General features: G+C 38.5%; 2 protein-coding genes across 2 annotated transcripts; both read left to right on the plus strand.

Moving 5' to 3' along the window:
• Positions 1-792: 792 nt before the first annotated feature.
• On the plus strand, positions 793-5,208 carry tubb1 (tubulin, beta 1 class VI). The gene is made up of 4 exons (XM_074642266.1): positions 793-925; positions 1,603-1,711; positions 2,420-2,530; positions 3,628-5,208. The coding sequence occupies exons 1-4, from the start codon at positions 869-871 to the stop codon at positions 4,770-4,772; spliced, it is 1,422 nt and encodes a 473-aa protein (XP_074498367.1). The 5' UTR covers positions 793-868; the 3' UTR covers positions 4,773-5,208.
• Positions 5,209-8,034: 2,826 nt separating this feature from the next.
• Positions 8,035-17,360, plus strand: prelid3b (PRELI domain containing 3). Its single transcript, XM_074642278.1, has 6 exons — positions 8,035-8,257; positions 10,432-10,600; positions 12,731-12,820; positions 13,406-13,476; positions 13,568-13,670; positions 15,398-17,360. The coding sequence occupies exons 1-6, from the start codon at positions 8,226-8,228 to the stop codon at positions 15,512-15,514; spliced, it is 582 nt and encodes a 193-aa protein (XP_074498379.1). The 5' UTR covers positions 8,035-8,225; the 3' UTR covers positions 15,515-17,360.
• The last annotated feature ends 2,166 nt before the right edge of the window (positions 17,361-19,526 follow it).

Consider the following 19,526-nt stretch of genomic DNA (forward strand, 5'->3'; position numbering starts at 1 on the left):
TTTTTCAAATTGTAATTTTTAATCCGACAATTTGCTGCCTGTGAATAGGCAGCAAATTGTCGTGTATTACAATCTTTTAAACAAATATTTTTGCATTTTTGTCATTTTTTATTTGTCTATTCCTTCCTGTCAGACATAGTAACAGCATGTGTTGGTATCTGTGTTGTGTAAACAGTATAATAATCTAATAATATTAATATAGTTAATGGTGTTATCTGACACTGGCCAGAGAAATACACTACTTCCATTCATCGTCTCTTCACTTCCTTCCTGTTTTTGGTGGCTACAGCTCACAGATGTGTTTTAGCCACATACAGCCAACATTATAATGCTGGTTTATCGTGCATCATTGCATCATTCTTATGCAACACTTGATAATTCATTAATTTATGATGTATTAACAAATGGAGATGCTCAGAAGGGATTTCACCCATTTGAACAGTTTTTACACAATCAGGAATTACCACATGCCCTTTCCGTTATTAATAACTCCTATTTAATGCAACTGAGTATTTATATTGTCAATAATTTATTCAATCATTTACATGCAATACAGTGTACAAACAAAATGACAAATACAGATCTCCAACAAAACATTCAGCAGCATATTGCAACCTAAACTACCTAAAGAGTATAAAAGTATGGCAAACACCCTCATATAAAATACATAATTTATGTCTGTTTATTATTATTATTCTGCTAAGAGTGTTCAGAGGATATTAGGAGCCCCTCATATTATATCATATTGACTGGGGAGACTTCCTGACATCACTAGTGACATCATTTCTGGTGCTGTATAAAAGACCTGTTAGAGGAGTGGAGCCTATCAGAGACCCTCAGCTGCTCTGTGTACTGTAGCCCGATCATCATGCGTGAAATTGTGCATCTGCAAATCGGACAATGTGGCAACCAGATCGGCTCAAAGGTAAGAAAATTAAAGTCCTTCTCCATAACTGTAAATAAAAGTTATAATGTTATGATAGAAGTCACTGTTTGAAAGGAAAATGACTGTGTTTTGTCACGCTTTATCTGAAATAAAATGAGTAAATGTAAAATATTTAAGTGACATCTATAAATTTAATAAATATATATAGAAATATAATTACATTATTTTAATTTTTTTTTTAATTATGCAGCATATTTTGACTGTTCCTTGGCATGGTGCCATTAACAGTTGTGAGTGACTTTTAGGGTGTACCCTGTCAAGCATCCAGGGACAAGATAAGGGCAAAAGCGAGACTGGCATGGGTGGGACATTTTTTTTATCATGGCTACCACAAAACAAGAGCGGGAACTACCAGATAATACAGCTAAAGTGACGTATTATGCTGTGTGACATTGGAGAACATGGCTGTCTAAGAATCTAGCAGCTATTTTTTAGTTAAGTATCTTCATCACTTCATCATGTGCAGCAGATATTCTTAATCTGGTCAGAACAAGATCATGAGTTGCCACAGATTAATAAGAAGGGATGCATTTTAACATGTCGCCTACTCATCTGGAGAAAGCAATAAAGGCCGAGAGGTGAAAGGTGTCAAACTTTCAGTAAACACCTTAAATCTGCTGATGTTGCAATGATAATTTCCCTCTTTGTCTTTCTAGTTTTGGGAAGTGATCAGTGAAGAACATGGGCTCAATGCAACGGGCCTCTATGAGGGAGACAGCAACCTCCAGCTGGAGAGGGTCAACGTCTACTTCAATGAGGCACATGGTAACGGAGAGGTTACTGTATACAGGCTACACTGTTCATTTAATAGCTGACATTAAAGCTGCAGTGGGTAGAATTGGAGCAAATTTGATTAAAAAAAATATTTTTATAAAATGGTCATTATATCCTGACAGTTGTTAATGAGACAGGTAATCTGAAACAAATCATGTGCCTCTGTGTTGTAAAATGAGAAAGTTTGTGACCCAGCAGCTATGTTGAGATCAGTAAAGGAAATACCAAGCACCACCCACCAGCCGGAGCAAACTTTCTCATTGTACAGCTCAACAGTACACTACAAGATGTTTCTGAAAACATTGGAGGCGCTAAATAGGCATTACAGTAACAGAATATTGATTTATATTTGGTCAGCGCTGCCTAGTTTGACCGTTTGATCAGAGTTTGTGAGTGATTGACAGCCAATAGATTTTTTAAAGCCTGAAAACAGAGCCATGATGAGGTGCAGAAGTCTAGTTTTCTCTCAGAACACTTGAATTACAATATGCTGAAAGGTTATTATGGAATTTTTGCCCAATGATGCCAAAAATATACTGCCTACTGCAGGTTTAATTCAGTTTATTCCACGGGTTATTATCAATCACTTTTTTTTTAAAATAATACACTTCATAAACTTTGACACAAAGTGAGAACATATAAAAATTCAGAATGCCCATTTCTGGCTATATTGGTAATTGATTTCCATTGTGTTTGCAGGTGGTAAATACGTCCCCAGGGCCTTGCTTGTTGACCTGGAGCCTGGCACGATGGACAGTATAAGAGGAAGCCGCATCGGGGCCCTTTTTAGGCCGGACAACTTCATCCACGGTGAGACAGATGCGGAAACGGTCTTACTGGGGAATACCTGCTACGACTGTCTTGCTTTTATTTGATTATATAAAGAATTTTTTTATTATTATGTGGAAAAAGAAAGACACTACTAAACTATAAACACTCGTAGTAGGGGAGAGTGGGGTCACTTGGGACACTTTTGTATTGATACCGTCTATTACTCACGGACTACTTGAACAGTAATGAAAATAATTTGATCACTGAACAGATACAGGTGTCTGCTAACAATTTATCTAGTTTTTTAGAGCCCAACCCAAATGTGAAAGGCACAATTTTGTTAAATGTACAAGGAGTTCATGTTTCTGCCTCCCCTTGGATGGTTGGGACACCTTGTTCTGGGCTAAAAAAATATCATTTAAATTGGAAAAAATTGCAGTCTAAATTTGAACACCATTTACAATGTTACTTGTTCACACATTTCTTTGAAAAAAAGAAAATATTTGTAAACTTATTATCGGCTATTTTCATAAATTATTGAGGGTTTCGGACTGGATGCCACTTGAGTAAACATTCACTCAGTGACTTCACAGTGGGTCTTATTCAATTAGGAAAAGCTTTTCTTCTTTTTGTCTGCTTTTTGTTGATTTGTAACAAGGTAGGAACAATACTGTCCCAGTCACCCCCGGGTTACTATCCAAACATCCCAGTGAGAGTAGACATGCCCCTACAGCCGTAGCCTATCTGGTGCATACAAATGCCTCCCAACAGGTGTATGAATAAAGCCTATATTTCATCCACCTAGTTCTTTATCCAATGGCACTGAAAATTGTTCATGAATCTGCGAGAGTGGATGATAATTTCAACATGTAAAAGAACATGTGATATGTGAAATTGAAGACAAAAACATAACCTAAAGTGGAGTTGCAAGTATTAACTAAAGAAAAGTAGAAACATATTCACCGTCAACTGAGAATCTAAATTGCAACGCAGTGTGCAATCTATAGAGAAGTGGCACCATTGTTGTGCTTTACGTTTTGATATTCTATGTTTTCATAATTGCAATAGATGTTGTATGTTTCCTTCCACTAATTCTATTGTCAAGTGAGAGTATTTTATTTATTTTGTTGTTACAGGGAACTCAGGAGCTGGGAATAACTGGGCTAAGGGCCACTACACAGAGGGGGCGGAGCTGGTGGAGCAGGTGGTTGACAGAGTGAGGACCGAGAGTGAAAGCTGCGATTGCCTGCAGGGTTTCCAGCTGGTCCACTCACTGGGGGGTGGCACCGGCTCAGGCATGGGAACCCTCATCATCAACAAGATGAGGGAGGAGTACCCTGACCGCATCATGAACACCTTCAGCGTCATGCCCTCCCCTAAGGTCTCTGACACGGTGGTGGAGCCCTACAACGCCACCCTGTCGATTCACCAGCTGCTGGAGAGCACAGACGAGACCTTCTGCATAGACAACGAGGCCCTCTACGACATCTGTTTCCGCACGCTGAAGCTGACCACGCCTACTTACGGGGACCTCAACCACTTGGTGTGCATGACCATGAGCGGGGTCACGACCTCTCTGAGATTCCCCGGGCAGCTCAACGCGGACCTGAGGAAGCTGGCTGTCAACATGGTGCCTTTCCCTCGCCTCCACTTCTTCATGCCAGGCTTCGCCCCCCTGATTGCCCGCGGCAGCCAGCAGTACAGAGCCCTCACGGTGCCTGAGCTCACCCAGCAGATGTTCGATGCCCGCAACATGATGACGGCGTGCGACCCTAGGAGGGGGCGCTACCTCACGGTCGCCGCCATCTTCCGCGGACGGATGTCCACCAAAGAGGTGGACGAACAGATGCTTGCAATGCAGCAGAAAAACAGCAACAACTTTGTGGACTGGATCCCCCATAACGTCAAGGTCGCTGTGTGTGACATCCCACCCCGAGGCCTCATAATGTCCTCCACCTTCATCGGCAACAACACGGCCATTCAGGAGATATTCCGCCGCGTGGGCGAGCAGTTCTCGCTGATGTTCAGACGGAAGGCTTTTCTCCACTGGTATACAGGGGAGGGTATGGATGAAATGGAGTTCACTGAGGCAGAGAGCAACCTCAACGACCTGGTGTCGGAGTACCAGCAGTACCAAGACGCCACCGCTGATCTAGAGTCTGAAGTAGAGGATGAAGAAGAGGAGGGACCTTCATCATCAGCGACAACTGAGTTTCAGTCTCGAGTGGAAGTTAAAGTGGAAACAGTGACTGAAACAAGCAAAAACACAGTGGATGAGTAGAGGTCGTAGGTCATACAGTGTGGTGTGTGAGTTTGTTGGAAGGATGTGGAAAACATCTGTGGGATAGTTTGTCTGTAAAGGAACTTTTATTTTGTAGTGTAATGCATGTCTATGGTTAATTTATATAGCCATAACTTGATAAATGGTGTTGTGACATTTTTAAACAATAGTGTTTATTGTCTTTTATGTGTTTTTCAAATGATTTGTATGCTTATATGTTTGTTTTTGAGAAGTTCTTTCTTTTATATTAAAACATTAAAATCATGAAAATACTTGTACGTATATACAGTATGGAAAAGTTTATATTATGCCAGCTCTATATAATCCACAGCCATAAAAATGAAATTGTTGCTGTTTTTCCAATTACCTAAATTAAATGTTGCATTGAGTGTTTTGTATCTAAGTTATGACGGTAATTAAAAACAGTAACACCAAAGAGTGATGATCCCTTATTGAGAGTACATTCATAATATAAAAATACCAAAATACTTTCACTTTTCATTCAGTTTTATCATTTGAACTTGAACGTAACTAAACTTGGCTGCGGTGATGGATAGTACTCTGACAGCACAGTGACAGCGACACGGTTGAAGGCTGTCACACAGTTTCCTGCAACTGAAGCCAGTCTGGGACATAGAGATTACACATAACTTGGCCAGAGTGTCTGCACTCTGAGATAAGCACGCATGACGTGGAGATGTCTGCAGTGTACTACTGCACTTAAGACAAGTCTCGACACATATACAGGGATGAAGGAGATAATACTGTATGTGACAAGCGCGGGATTGCCTCATAGAGGCCAATCTGCTTAAAGCTACAAGTTGGCAATGAGGTCAAGAAGGAAAGAAGCTTTCAACTTTACTACTGCATAGATCGGGGTTAATATGTCCAATCAAACATCACTTTTAGTACTCACTTGATCCTGACAGGGAGCATCAATAATGTTTCATCAAGTGTAATGGGTAACCATAAATGATCATATAGAAACTGCCATTCTCAGATCAGAGAAAAATACTTGTTGTTGCCTGGTTAAAATATATATTAGCAGAAATGGAATATAATATTCATAACTATGTTTTCATTATTGTAATATAATCACCAGAAACTAAGAATCGTTGTGTTTTCGTTAGCTTAGAATGAGCCCTTCATATCTACAAAGGGAGCGGGTCCTCTTCACAGAGTCTGCCATTTTGCTCCGCCATGTTTCTACAGTAGCCCAGAACGGACAAACCAAATAGTGGCTATAGAGAGAGCCTTTCGCGTTTTTACATTACGTGAAGAAGGCCACTTTAGTTCTCTTACAAGCTTGTGAAACTGTGGTAACGTGAGGAGTAGAGTGCAAAACTGTGGTACCGTCACGTCGTCTGACTTCTGTTGCTCCTAAATAGTATTATTATGGTAAGGATGACCTCTGAGCGAAGCAAACGGCGTTACCACGATTTGCACTTGGCAGCTCACGTTACCGCAGTCTTGGAAAGGGAGGAGCAAGTGGAGGAGTACTCAGTTGGTTGCAACTTACAACCACACCACTAGATGCCTCCAAATCCTACACACTGTAGCTTTAACAGCTTAATAAGGAAACCAGTACTCACTCAACAGACTGCTTTCAGTAGACCAGTGGTTACTGTATATACCTTCATGACTTGTCACACGATAAAATTAAACAATGTCTACTTGCAAACCCTCATCACGGGTCATTTATGTGTTTTGATTGTCCTGAAGAAGTTCAATTATTCTGTTTTTAATAGGGCTGTCAAAGTTAACGCGATAATAACGTGTTAACGCAAATTTGTTTTAAAGCCACTAATTTCTTTAATGCATTAACGCAACTTGCGATTTTTCAGGTTGTAGCGGGCTCAGTTTTAAAGCTAGAGTGAAAATCTAAGGAATCCATTGCTGTCATACTAGCGTGTGGTGAAGGAGGTTAAATAACACTCCAAACTTATGCTAAATTTTGGCGAGGAAATTGACATTTTCAAAGGGGTCCCTTGACCTCTGACCTCAAGATATGTGAATGAAAATGTGCTCTATGGGTACCCACGAGTCTCTCCTTTACAGAAATGCCCACTTTATGATAATCACATGCAGTTTGGGGTCAAGTCATAGTCAAGTCAGCACACTGACACACTGACAGCTGTTGTTGCCTGTTTGTTTTACTTGAGCATATTTATTTATGCTAAATGCAGTACCTGTGAGGGTTTCTGCACAATATTTGTCATTGTTTTGTGTTGTTAAATGATTTCCAATAATATAATAATAATATAGTTATTATTATATTATTATACAGTAATATAAAACATATACATACATTTGTATAAAGCAAGCATATTTGCCCACTCCCATGTTGATATAAGAGTATCAAATACTTGATAAATCTTCTTTTAAGGTACATTGTGAGCAAATAAAATTTTGCGATGAATCCATATTAAATATTTTAATCAATTGACAGCAGTTTTTCCAATTAATTAATTCACTCTGTTAATTCAACTGTAGCAGAAACATGTTTTTTTCTTCTTCTGCTTTTCCTGTCCTGTTAATCATCTCTTTAATTCATGATGCCCCGACCTGTTCTACAGTTTGAAAATCACCAAGGTGGGTCTCTGTAACTTATGTCATAGAAATAATTAAATAAATATATAAATAGAAATGATATTGCACCTAAATAGCCCACTGTGACATGGCCTAATTATTATTATTTATATAGAAATAATCAAATATATATATATATATATATATATATATATATATATATATATAAATAGAAATTATATCGCACCTAAATAGCCCACTGTGACATAGCCTGATTATTATTATATATATAGAAATAATCAAATATATATATATATATACAAATTATATCGCACCTAAATAGCCCACTGTGACATAGCCTGATTATTATTATATATATAGAAATAATCAAATATATATATATATATATACAAATTATATCACACCTAAATAGCCCACTGTGACATAGCCTTCGTTACAGATCTGACCATTGAACATCATGAGTTGATGTTATTGCGTCAACAGCCCACTGTCTCTCATTCATTCAAGGTTGCAGAGAACTTTCAACCTTCACTGAGCTGAATTGTGCAACATCAGAGATTAAATAGCTGATATGTCCCCACACTGCAGGTTACATATAAACTGAATAGCAAATACAGCCTACTGCATGCTGTAGTGAAAGGTGAAGAGATACATTCATATGATTTTCTTTCATTCAACAATTGTATTATATATACGTATGTCAATATGAGTGTACCATGGTGTACTCATGCTGCATGTGGACTAGCGGAAGTGCGTCACTAATGCGTCTCATGTGACAGCTCAGTGGGAGGAGACAGCAGGTTGTCTCTTTGAACGTGTTCACTGATTTCAGTCAGTCAGTCTACCGGCTCATCCGCGCATCCACTCCGACATCACCACCAGCACCTGTCAGCTTATTACACCATGAAGATCTGGGCATCAGAGCACATATTCAAGTGAGTAGTCTGCTTATATTAGCTGCTATGTGACTTGTTATGTTTATACCGGTGATAAAGATGTTTAGAGATGTCAGAGCTTCACTGTCAGGCAGCTACACAAACAGCTGTCTCCGTGTTTAATCCAGTGAGCAGCAACACGCGTTGATTATGAATACAACTTTAACCAGAAACTATCTGTAGCTGTACTGTTACTAGATAGTATGTTAGTAGTAGAAGATAACTAGTAACGTTATCAGATATCCCGTTGTCTTTGAACGCACTGTTGTAATGTAGTTTATGAATCACGCACTATGACACCAATAACCTATATCTTTTTAAAATAAACGTATTAAAGTGAATACACAGCTGTCAGTGCCTAATTGCAGGTAAAACCGTCACATTGTGTAACCGGTGTGTGAGGACCAGCCTCCAGCAGCGCGACCTTTACCCTATATCGCTTCTTCACCGTGCCTGATTGCGTCACTGGGTTACGTCGGCGCGTTAACGCGTCTCTGTGGCAACAATCCACCACTACGTCCCATTCATCTTTTCTTTTCAGTGCTATTTTAATAAAATAAAGTAAAATTAACCTTATAGTAATGAGACTGAATGACAATTTTTTTTTTTTTACCTCGTTTGAATCTCTGAAAAAAGTGGAGATGTGGGCAGTCATTCTGGAGCCAGATTAAATTAAAGGTCCCATATTATAAAAAAGTGATTGTTTTCATGTTTTTTTTTAATTATAAGATAAGATAAGATAAGATGAACCTTTATTAATCCCCGGAGGGAAATTCAGGTGTCAAAGCAGCAACATCAGCAAACAGAGTGAAACACAGGAGAGGTAAAGGTATACAAAAATTATAAAAACAATAATGGAGATATAAAAGATACAGAGTGAATGGGTGAACATAGTGTGTACAGTCCGTCAATAAATACATGTAGCATGTACAATAAATAAATGTAATATGTACATATGTGCAGTCTATAAAGTGGTATATAGAAAATACATATATTATATATAAAGAAGGCTCAAGTCCTATATAAATACTGTGAAAGTATCGAAACGCTCAATCAACAGGGAAATACACAGCCCGTATTCAGAAACTCTGCATTTGAAACAAGCCGTCAGGATTTCTGCCCATTTGTGATGTCACAAATATACAATGTTTAGACCCGTGACACAATTTTAAACGTAAACATTCTAAATGTGTCCCAGTGTATTCCTGGTTGCGGTTGTGAATGTCATCAGCTGACAGGAGGTACACATGGACCCAAGCTGTGGCTTAGCAACGCAATTCCGTTGCAATTCTGTCAAAATGCACTAAAAACAAAGCGTTTCAGACAGAGGGTAAATATAGGCATATTCATGCAGACAGTATGAGGAAAATAATTTTTTTTTTTAACATTACAGCATGTAAACATGTTCTAGTAGAAACACAAAATACAAGTATGAACCTGAAAATGAGCATGATATGGGACCTTTAAAATTTAGAAACTGTGAAAATACTCCATCAGTTAAAGTCCTGCATTGAAAATGTCACCTAAGTAAAAGTAGCCTATGTAGGTATTTTTTTAGCTAAATATACTTAATTTTCAAAGGTGAAACTAGGCTTCTTAATGCAGACAAAGAGCCCCTGTAAGTGGTATGCTATTATATGGATTATTACCACTGACACATTAATGTTTAGCCTAATTAGCACTTTACTGTTGTAGTTGGTCAAATTCTAACAATTTTATAAACTGTAAGATAGTTTAATCTCTAACAATGCATCATATTTTCTAAGATAATAGTATATGTTGTATGTAAAATTTGATTGTCAGATAAATGCAATGGAACAAAAAGTACAATATGTTGCTCTGAAATGTAGTGGAGAAGAAGTTCAAAATACTATGAAATGGAAAAGTGAAGTAATTAAAAATTGTGAGAGTACTCCTGTAGATGTACAAAGTCACATTCCACTACTACACATAAGCAACATGTTTAAAAACTAAGAATGTAGGGTATTGAGTTCTTATCATGAAAATATGAAAAGTTCAGTTGGATATCACAGTTATATGTCTCTTTTTTGTCACTTTTAATCCATTACTCACTATCACATCGTCTCTTACTCAGTGTGTGCATTTGTATGATTTTTTTTTTTTTTACTGCAGTGCTTCAATAATATTTTTGTTTTTTGGCGTTCTTTCAACAGCCATCCTTGGGAGACGGTGACCAAGGCTGCTATGCAGAAATACCCCAACCCCATGAACCCCAGTGTGACCGGAGTGGATGTGTTGGACCGAGGCATCGACAAACAGGGACGCCTCCACAGTAAAAGACTTCTCAGCACAGAGTGGGGTCTTCCATCCATAGTGAAAGCTGTGAGTTTCAAAACTGGCCTGCTGTCTATAGCATCACTGTCAAATATTTTGCTGCTGCACCCTTAACTTTGACCTTAACCGCTTATCTCCTTTGGTCACACCTAAAATGTACACATGTGACTCTGAATGGTGAAACACATGACCTGACGTGCAAGTTTGTGCTCGTGGTCTTGGTGCTTCTCTTTGACGTAATCAAAGCAGTGTGACACTTAATGAGAGACGTATGGGAACATAACTGACCAAACTGGTCAAATTTTGTGGTGATAAAATGACTTAAAAAGTCAGAACATAAAGCACGAGACAATAATCCAGTTATAGCCTGAGTCCGTTATGTACCGGAGATAGTGCAGGTTAATGCTTTCAAGCCCATGAGCGTGACCTCAACCCGCGAGACTATTTCTGTCCCGAGGCGGCAGCAGCAGACCTTCTGGCTGACTGGAGCCCAGAGGCGAGTTTATGGCTGTGTGCCACGGCTCGTGTTGGACAGGACACGGTAGTGCCATATTTGCCATTGCTGAGATGGAGCCTTTGACAGCATGTGATGTAACTTTCCATCTCGGTCTGCTCGGTTTAAACTAGAGGTCACTACAATGGAAAGCAGCGATGGAGTCCTCTTGATGTCATTTGAACTTTTCCCCCTGTGTCTTTTGACTTTCTGAATTCAGCAATGATAAGGGTGGAACACATTGACAATGTAAACATTGGTTAATCAGCTGTTGTTCTTAAACGTTGACCTTTGCTTAGATGTCTGAGGATGGGAGTTGTTGTCACTGACAACATCTATGAATAGCCACTTTAATTCCAAGGGCAGTCATGACACAGACGGTCCCAGTGATTGATAGCATATTAGCGCAGCCCTTAATCAGATTGTCTCAAAGCAAATCACTCCTGAGCCTCAGTGTGCACGTGGAAACTGGATGTATCATGTAGACGTCTTCCCGTGACATCAGTTTACCTCTGTGCTGTCTAACAAAATAAAATAGGTTAATACCGTTTTATCTAACCTGACAATTATGACCATACATCTTAAGACACAGGAACATTACTTCTACTACTAAAATAATCACTCTTGACAGAAAACCCCAGTATTACGTTACAGCTCGAGCTAGTTGAACCGCTACTTGTATAGAAGTGGGGTAGAACATCAGATTCATACAGATTTCAATCTTTATTTTTAAATTTTCATAAAGCGCATACAAATATTTTTAGGTTTAACTACACCGACAAGATGCCTCTTGTCCCCAGAGGTCTGTCTGAAGAAGCTAAATCTGAATTACTCAAACTGAGATTTAAATTGAGCTAATTTTAGATTATAGTCACAAGGAAAATAGTGTGTGGTTCAGTGTGAGCATGACAACTTTGGATTTACTGCATATTATTCAACTGTAATCTCTGATTGCAATGGTATGTTTCCACTGAAAACACTGATTAAAGGAACAGTGTGTAACATTTAGCGGGATCTGTTGGCAGAAATGGAATATAATATTAATAAGTATGTTTTCTTTAGTGTATAATCACCTGAAAATGTGACTAGTTGTGTTTTTGTTAGCTTTGAATGTGCTGTTGAAATCTACATAGGGAGTGGGTCCTCTTTGCGGAGCCACCATGTTCCTACAGTAGCCCAGAACGTACAAACTAAACACTGGCTCTAGATGGGTACATTCATGTTTTCACATCAGCCACCGTAGTTCTCCTACACGCTTGGTACACGGGAGAAGTTTCAGTTGGTTGCGAACTGCAACCTCACTGCTAGATGCCGCCAGATCCTGCTGCTTTAAGGCTAACCTTATAGTTATGTTTAGTGGTTAGATTAGTGATTTTTTTTTTTTCCTTTTTTTTTTTACATGATATTGTAACTTTACGTAAATTAAGCCGAAGTCAAGAGAGGATTTGTGTATTATGAATTGCATACAGGACATGGAGCTTTGTGTACTTACTGACTTTTTGGGGTACCCAACCACAGAAGGGGCGAAAATAAATTAATAAATAAGTAAAGCAATTAATAAATAAAAGCACCATTTCAAAGGTAAAAATGCTACACAGATAAGAACATTGATTAGGTATAACATCTGCAATTTTTAGCAGTTAATTACAGTTTGTAGTAAAGCGTGTGTCTATCTTTGTCTTCAGATCATTGGCAACTCACTAAACTGCGGGTACGTTCAGGAGAACTCGGTTGTGGATCCCATAGAGAAGACTTTTGAACTTCAGTCCTCAAATGTGAGTACTCATGACACAACACCCCTCTCTTAATGATGTTTAGATTTAACCACTAACATGTGCATGACGGCCATGAGCATGAGTGAGAGCTGAACATACTTGAATGTAAAAGAAGGTCCGTAACTTGTCAAGTTGAAGATTTTTACCCACTTGGTTTTCACGGTATATATTCTTATGAAACCCTCTTTTTTACAAAACATGTTCTATTTTGGATGTGTCAACTAAAATCACCCATATAACCCGTCTAGATCCACTTTTCGTGACCTCCATTTGTCTGAACACATGTACTGTAAACTTAGTGTATTAAAAGGCAAGGCAAGTTTATTTATATAGCACATTTCATACACAAAGGCAATTCAAAGTGCTTTACATATATAAAAGAGCACAAAGTGAAAAGGTAAAAGGTTAAACTTCTCTGGAATGAAGTCTTGGTTGTTAGCTCATGTTTCAACAATGAAAGTTCATAATGCTGTTTTGAAACTCGTCTGACAACTCTAACTTTGGGCTGTGATATTGTAAAAGACATTTTGTACTGTACTGTTCTGTACATTAACTAGTTTGTGTCTTGTGATATTTCCTCTGCAGATCACTTTGACTAACATGGTGTCTGTGGATGAAAAGTTAACCTACAAACCACACCCTGAGGATAAAGACAAGTATGTTTTTACATATTTTTAATTACACTGATGAGTCATGAAATGTCAGGAATTTTGACCTGATTTTTTTTTCAACCCCTTTCAACTCTAGAACAATACTGACTCAGGAGGCGATCATCTCTGTGAAAGGAGTCAGTCTCAGCAGTTACTTGGAGGGAGTTATGGCGAGCACCATCTCTGCTAACGCTGGAAAGGTAAGAGATCCTTTACAACTGTCTTTTAGGTCAGACACACAACATGTGTGAGGCCCAATATGTAAGAATGTTCTTTGGCTAAAAACTAAGCTAAAAAAAACCCCATCATATACCTGCCCAATTGTCTAATGTGGCTTATGATATAGTATATTTGTTTTACTACTTACAAGTAGAATGGAAATAAAACTGCATCTATCAGTGATTCCCAACCTTTTAGGTTTTAGGTTGTGATCTATTAAAAGTAAGCAATGTCTACTTGTGGCCCTTTAGTGTGGCTGTAAGTTGTGAGCAGTTCAGCCAAATAGCAGCTTTTCAGATTGTTTCATTTGGTGGATTTTAAAGAGCATCGAAACATTGAAAAAATATCCAATATTTAAGAAAATAATTAAAATGACAAAGCCACAAAACTTAGAGAAAAGTCAAGAAAAAAATACACATCATTTTATATAACGGAAATCTCTTTTTTTCTTTCATTAGGCTGAGGTATGTTTGTAACAAGCTAGTTCATACAGTGTCACACACACACACACACACATAAATAAACCTCAAAGATTGTCCTTAAGTGTGTAAGAGCCATCTGTTCAACGTCAGTATTAACAAGACACTCTGTACCAAGCATCATATACAAGCCTGAATATAAACTCTATTTTGTTATTATGTAACAAACTAATATTATTATTGAGCATTTAAGTGCAATTAAAGGAACAGTGTCCATTGGTAGAAAAGGAATATAACATTGATATGTATGTTTTCTTCAAACTAAGAATTGTTGTGTTTTCGTTACCTTTCAATGAGCCATTTTAACTACATAGGGAGCGGGTCCTCCTCATGGAGTGTGCCATGTTGCTCCGCATTGTTTCTACAATGGCCCAGAACAGACAAACCATGGTGTTAACTTTTCCTGCTTGGGCCAGAGTGTGGCTACTTGCTCTAGGTGGGGCCATTCGCGTTTTTGCTTCTTTTTTTTTTTAAGATTATTTTTTAGGGCATTTATTGCCTTTCTTAGTGCAGCTGGGGAATGACAGGAATGGGGGGAGAGAGGGGGAATGACACGCAGCAAAGGGCCAAGGGTTGGAATCGAACCCTGACCGCTGCCAAGGACTCAGCGTACATGGGGCGTGTCCTGTACCGAACGTACCACTGTAGTTCTCCTACACGCTTGGCACACAGGAGAGGTTTAAATTGATTACAATCTGCAACCTCACCGCTAGATGTCACTAAATCATACACACTGGTCCTTTTAAGGGATTAAGGAGCATCAGAGAATCTTTGCTTAAAGGGATTTATGGTGTTGCACTTTGTACGTATGAAAAGTGACAGAAGTAGTTGTGTGAAATATGAGAGAGTTTCAGAGAGAAGTTCAAACCCTGGATTCTTTCTTATCTCCACACTCCTGTTTAATTACAGCGTGAAGTGAGTGTGCTTGTCGGATTGCAGAAAGTTTCAGGAATTGTTTGTGCTCCCAAATGTGACATCTGAAAGGTGTGAGGTGGAAGTGAGTCTCACATGTTGTTTGACAGTCCCACAAGCAGAAGCAGACCTTTTATCCCTTAAAACATCCTGTGACCCCTCAAATTTCTGTTTGTTAGAAAGTTGGGAACCACTGCTCTCTTTTCTTTTCATGGCAACAGGTCATTCTCTTCCTCCCTTCTATTCAGCTTGATGTAATTCTCTTTATATTCCCTCCTATGGATTAATGCTTTATTTATTTGTCTGTTCTTGATCAGGGCCGTGAAGCGTTGGAGTGGGTAATCAGGCGACTGAATGCAGAGATCGAGGAGCTGGCGGCGACAGCGCGCGGGACCATGCGGGCCCCCATGGCTGCTGCGGTCACTGAGAAATGACACCCGCCTCTCTTTGCCAGCAGAGTCTGAGAGAAACTGCACGCCAGTACAACCAGCCTCCCTTTATGGTGCTTTGGAGTTTTTGTATTATTTTAGGGTACAATCCATCCATCTCATGTACGTTTTACTATCTACATTAGATATATTTTTAAACAGCAGACTGCAACATAAAGGGATTCTGTGGAGTGTCTTTAGGGTGGATGCTGCCTGGTGGGACCGCAGTGACGAGAGACTCAGGGACAAGTTTGAACACCACTGTTATCTGTGGGTTTGGAAACATATAGCAAAGAGGCACTGGATGAACTGTAAAACAAAACAAAAGAAAAGTGCCAAAGCAGACACACCGCTTTTTGTCCTGCACCTTTGCCGGCTCAGACCTCAGAAGCCTCCTCTGGCGTGAACTCTGTTTTTACAGCGACCGAGTTATAAGAAAAAACGGTTCTGGTGAGATGTGTAAAAGTGACTGTGAGGAAGACTCCTGTTGAGACACAATGGCAGAAAACAATGCCTTGTTGAGGCAGGAGTCGAGAGTGCATGGATGTGGTTTCGGGTGTCACAGAGTAAATGGTTTATTTGTGCAAGAGAGCCATCTCTTCAACAATGTTTTCTTGCGGGACCTCATTAATAACAAGACGCACTGCACCAGGCGACGTACGTCCGCCTGAATATAAACTGTATTTTGATGACTAAAATATTATTACGGTATTTAAGTGAAATGAAGGGATCAAGGTATTTGCCATATTTATGTTTTTGAAGAAATGTAGAAGACCTTCTCAAATGCTGCGCTAGTATAACTTTGATAGAAGTGTGGACACTAAACAAAACCTTTCAGTTACATTTTCAGTTGCACTGTACCTGAACGCGTTTGCTGAACTCAAACAGTTTTATCAATCCGCACAAACTGTTCCTCGGTTATAACACGGAGTCCTCTCGCCGGGATGGCTGAGACCTTTACTTTTATTTGCACTTACAAAATAATACATTTTAACAAAGAAAAGCTGCTACACATGCTGACGATGCTGTGAATGTTTTGGTATCACTGTTTGAGAGACAATTAGCGTTCGAGAAGGTCTTTATTTATATAACGGACAGCAGTGTGGTGATGGTGAAAGATTTAGTTTATTTGATATATATATTTTTACCTGTAACAGGAATATTTATTTAAAGAAGCAGTGAGTCGCAACTTGGGTTGAGAAATGTGATATCACGTGCTTAGTTAGGGATTGTAATGTGAATATTTTGTCTGGGTGCTTCTGAAAAGAAAGTAATGGTTTCACCAACTGCAGAATGTGGCAATAAAATAAAATATTTAACCTGTTTAATAGAAGATCTTTGCCAGTAATTCTTCACATTCGGTCCTAAAATTGCAAAAACATTCAATATAAGCTATCCAATATGTAACATGGAGTGGATATTTATCTAAATGAGTTATTTTGAAGTAGAAAAATGGCCTGAGTGCAAATGATTCTGCCAAAATAGTAGCTAAATTGGGAGGTTCAGTCAAGAGATGCTCAATAAATGCATTCCAAAAGTAATTGTTAGCTAAAGGGGGTGTGGAGGTATATTTGTGCAGACAGTGCTCCTCTATGCTGTAATAGTCTACACACTGGAACACCTACAGTAGGTGTAGACCAGTACAACTACATTCTTTCTAAAGTTGGTCATCCTTTGATATGAAATGCAGGAGTTACATGCTGCCACACTGTGGCCAAATGCTACACTTCCTATTTCATCTTGAGAAGTAGGCCTAGTGTAAAGAAAAAACATTTTATGTAATGTCATCTTTTCTGAGTTACTGGCTTAAAAAGATGAATGGTTGAAAATAAAGTTATTTAAATTATTGTAATCTGTGTTATTCCTTTTTCTTTCTGTGTGGTATGTCTGTGTAGATGATGGGGGTGCTTAGTGCATTTTGTCCATCGTAACTATTCTTCTTTTTGCTTTTGTCGACTTGATTATATTGTAGCCTACAATATTGGCTGTCAAAAACAAAGACAAAACATAAAACGAGTAACATTGCGAGAAGATTGCGGGTTCAGTATCTTTGGGTTCAAGACCATACAACTATGACTATTGAAAAAATGACATGCCTGTGAAATACACACACCCTCCTGAAACGTTAAAGTAAGTAGTCTTCATCATTTGACATGTAATAAATATGTGTCTGTATAATTGTGAGATTTCTAATATGTCGGTCAAGATGTGTGTCGGGTGAAATTACTCACACTTAGTCCAATAATAATGTATGCCTCACACAAATTGCAACATTTTTTTTTTTTTTTTTATATATCTGAACTAAATAAAAATTGGATAGAATCAGACCAACCAATCTGAGTATAATAGGACCAGATCTGGGTATAATAGGACCAAATGTGGGTAGAATAGGACCACATCTGGGTAAAATAGGGCCAAATGTGGGTATAATAGGACAAGATCTGGGTAGAAGAGGGCCAAATGTGGGTATAATAGGACAAGATCTGGGTAGAATAGGGCCAAATGTGGGTATAATAGGACAAGATCTGGGTAGAATAGGGCCAAATATGGGTAGAATAGGACAAGATCTGGGTAGAATAGGACAAGATCTGGGTAGAATAGGGCCAAATGTGGGTAGAATAGGACAAGATCTGGGTAGAATAGGGCCAAATGTGGGTATAATAGGACAAGATCTGGGTAGAATAGGGCCAAATGTGGGTCGAATAGGACCAAATCTGGGTAGAATCAGACCAGATCTGGGTCTAATAGGACCAAATCTGGGTAGACCACATCTGGGTAGAATAGGCCCAAATCTGGGTAAAATATAGGACCACATCTGGGTAGAATCAGACCAGATCTTGGGTGAATAAGAAAAGATCTGGGGTTAAACCATGTCACTTTCCTGTTTTCAAAACTTACTGCTTTGCCGTTGAAAGAACTTGATCATTTCTTTACTATTATATTATATCAACCATTATCCTTAACATAGCAGGCCTGTCTTTCAATCCTGACACATTTATTGCAAATTGATATAGCAGTGATTATTATATACATAAGGAAGTCAGAGATTTCTTACAATTACCCATGCAGCAAACATCCCTGTCCATGTGCACTGGGAGAAAACACCTCAAAAAACTAAAAAGAAAATAAAAAATGTAAAAGACTGAACACATCACCAAAAATTTGAAATAATAGTTATTGACACAATATGAGAAAGCGTAGTTTGATCTAAAAACATGGACAAAGGAGGACGGTCTGCAGGAGAGATAATAATGCATACAGTGCACTTTCATAGACTAAGCTACTGGAGTTACCCTGCACTATACTCCTTTTTAACAGTCTCTTCTGCACTATATTCACTTATTTAATAGTCGTGTATCACATCTGTTACCCTGCACTATATTCAGTTTTAACAGTTTTTCTTCATCTCCTTGTATTTTTATATCTGGTATATTTTTTTGTACTTTGTACTACTAACTTTTTTACTGCCTTTTTACTAACATGTTTTGCATTATGGAACTGTGATGCTGGAAACTTGAATTTCCCTCGGGATCAATAAAGTTACTATCTATCTATCTATCTATCTATCTATCTATCTATCTATCTATCTATCTATCTATCTATCTATCTATCTATCTATCCATCTATCTATCCATCTATCCATATATCTATCTATCTATCTACATCAATCCAGAACATTCTTGTATATATATGCAGTGAAAGAATAGATGGGAAAGACTCTCTTTTTCAAGTCCACAGAAATCACACTTATAATCAATATCCAGCTTGAATCATTCTAACACAAGTTTTACTGGATAAATTCTATGTAATATCTTGAAAGACACTTCCTTAAGTTTGTTATTGATACAGTATTTATTACAAATTTTCCAAGCTTTCTCCCAAAAAGAGATTAGAAAGAGTGATCAGGAAGGTCAGCTCTGTCCGGAGATGCCCCCTCAACACAGTGGAGGTGGTGGCTAAGCTGTCATCCATGATGGAGAATGTCTCCCACCACATGCAGGACACCATCTCAGCACTG

Source organism: Sebastes fasciatus, chromosome 1 (assembly GCF_043250625.1).
Source record: "Sebastes fasciatus isolate fSebFas1 chromosome 1, fSebFas1.pri, whole genome shotgun sequence".
Classification (NCBI taxonomy): Eukaryota; Metazoa; Chordata; class Actinopteri; order Perciformes; family Sebastidae; genus Sebastes; species Sebastes fasciatus.

What these genes read in the sequence shown, in the direction of transcription:
- tubb1 (XM_074642266.1), top strand. Translation starts at nt 869, where the DNA reads ATGCGTGAAATTGTGCATCTGCAAATCGGACAATGTGGCAACCAGATC. An exon ending in GCAACCAGATCGGCTCAAAG is followed by an intron (nt 926 to 1,602) that starts GTAAGAAAATTA and finishes TTGTCTTTCTAG; the next exon opens with TTTTGGGAAGTGATCAGTGA. An exon ending in GCCGGACAACTTCATCCACG is followed by an intron (nt 2,531 to 3,627) that starts GTGAGACAGATG and finishes TTGTTGTTACAG; the next exon opens with GGAACTCAGGAGCTGGGAAT.
- prelid3b (XM_074642278.1), top strand. Translation starts at nt 8,226, where the DNA reads ATGAAGATCTGGGCATCAGAGCACATATTCAA. An exon ending in GCATCAGAGCACATATTCAA is followed by an intron (nt 8,258 to 10,431) that starts GTGAGTAGTCTG and finishes TTCTTTCAACAG; the next exon opens with CCATCCTTGGGAGACGGTGA. An exon ending in CACCCTGAGGATAAAGACAA is followed by an intron (nt 13,477 to 13,567) that starts GTATGTTTTTAC and finishes TTTCAACTCTAG; the next exon opens with AACAATACTGACTCAGGAGG.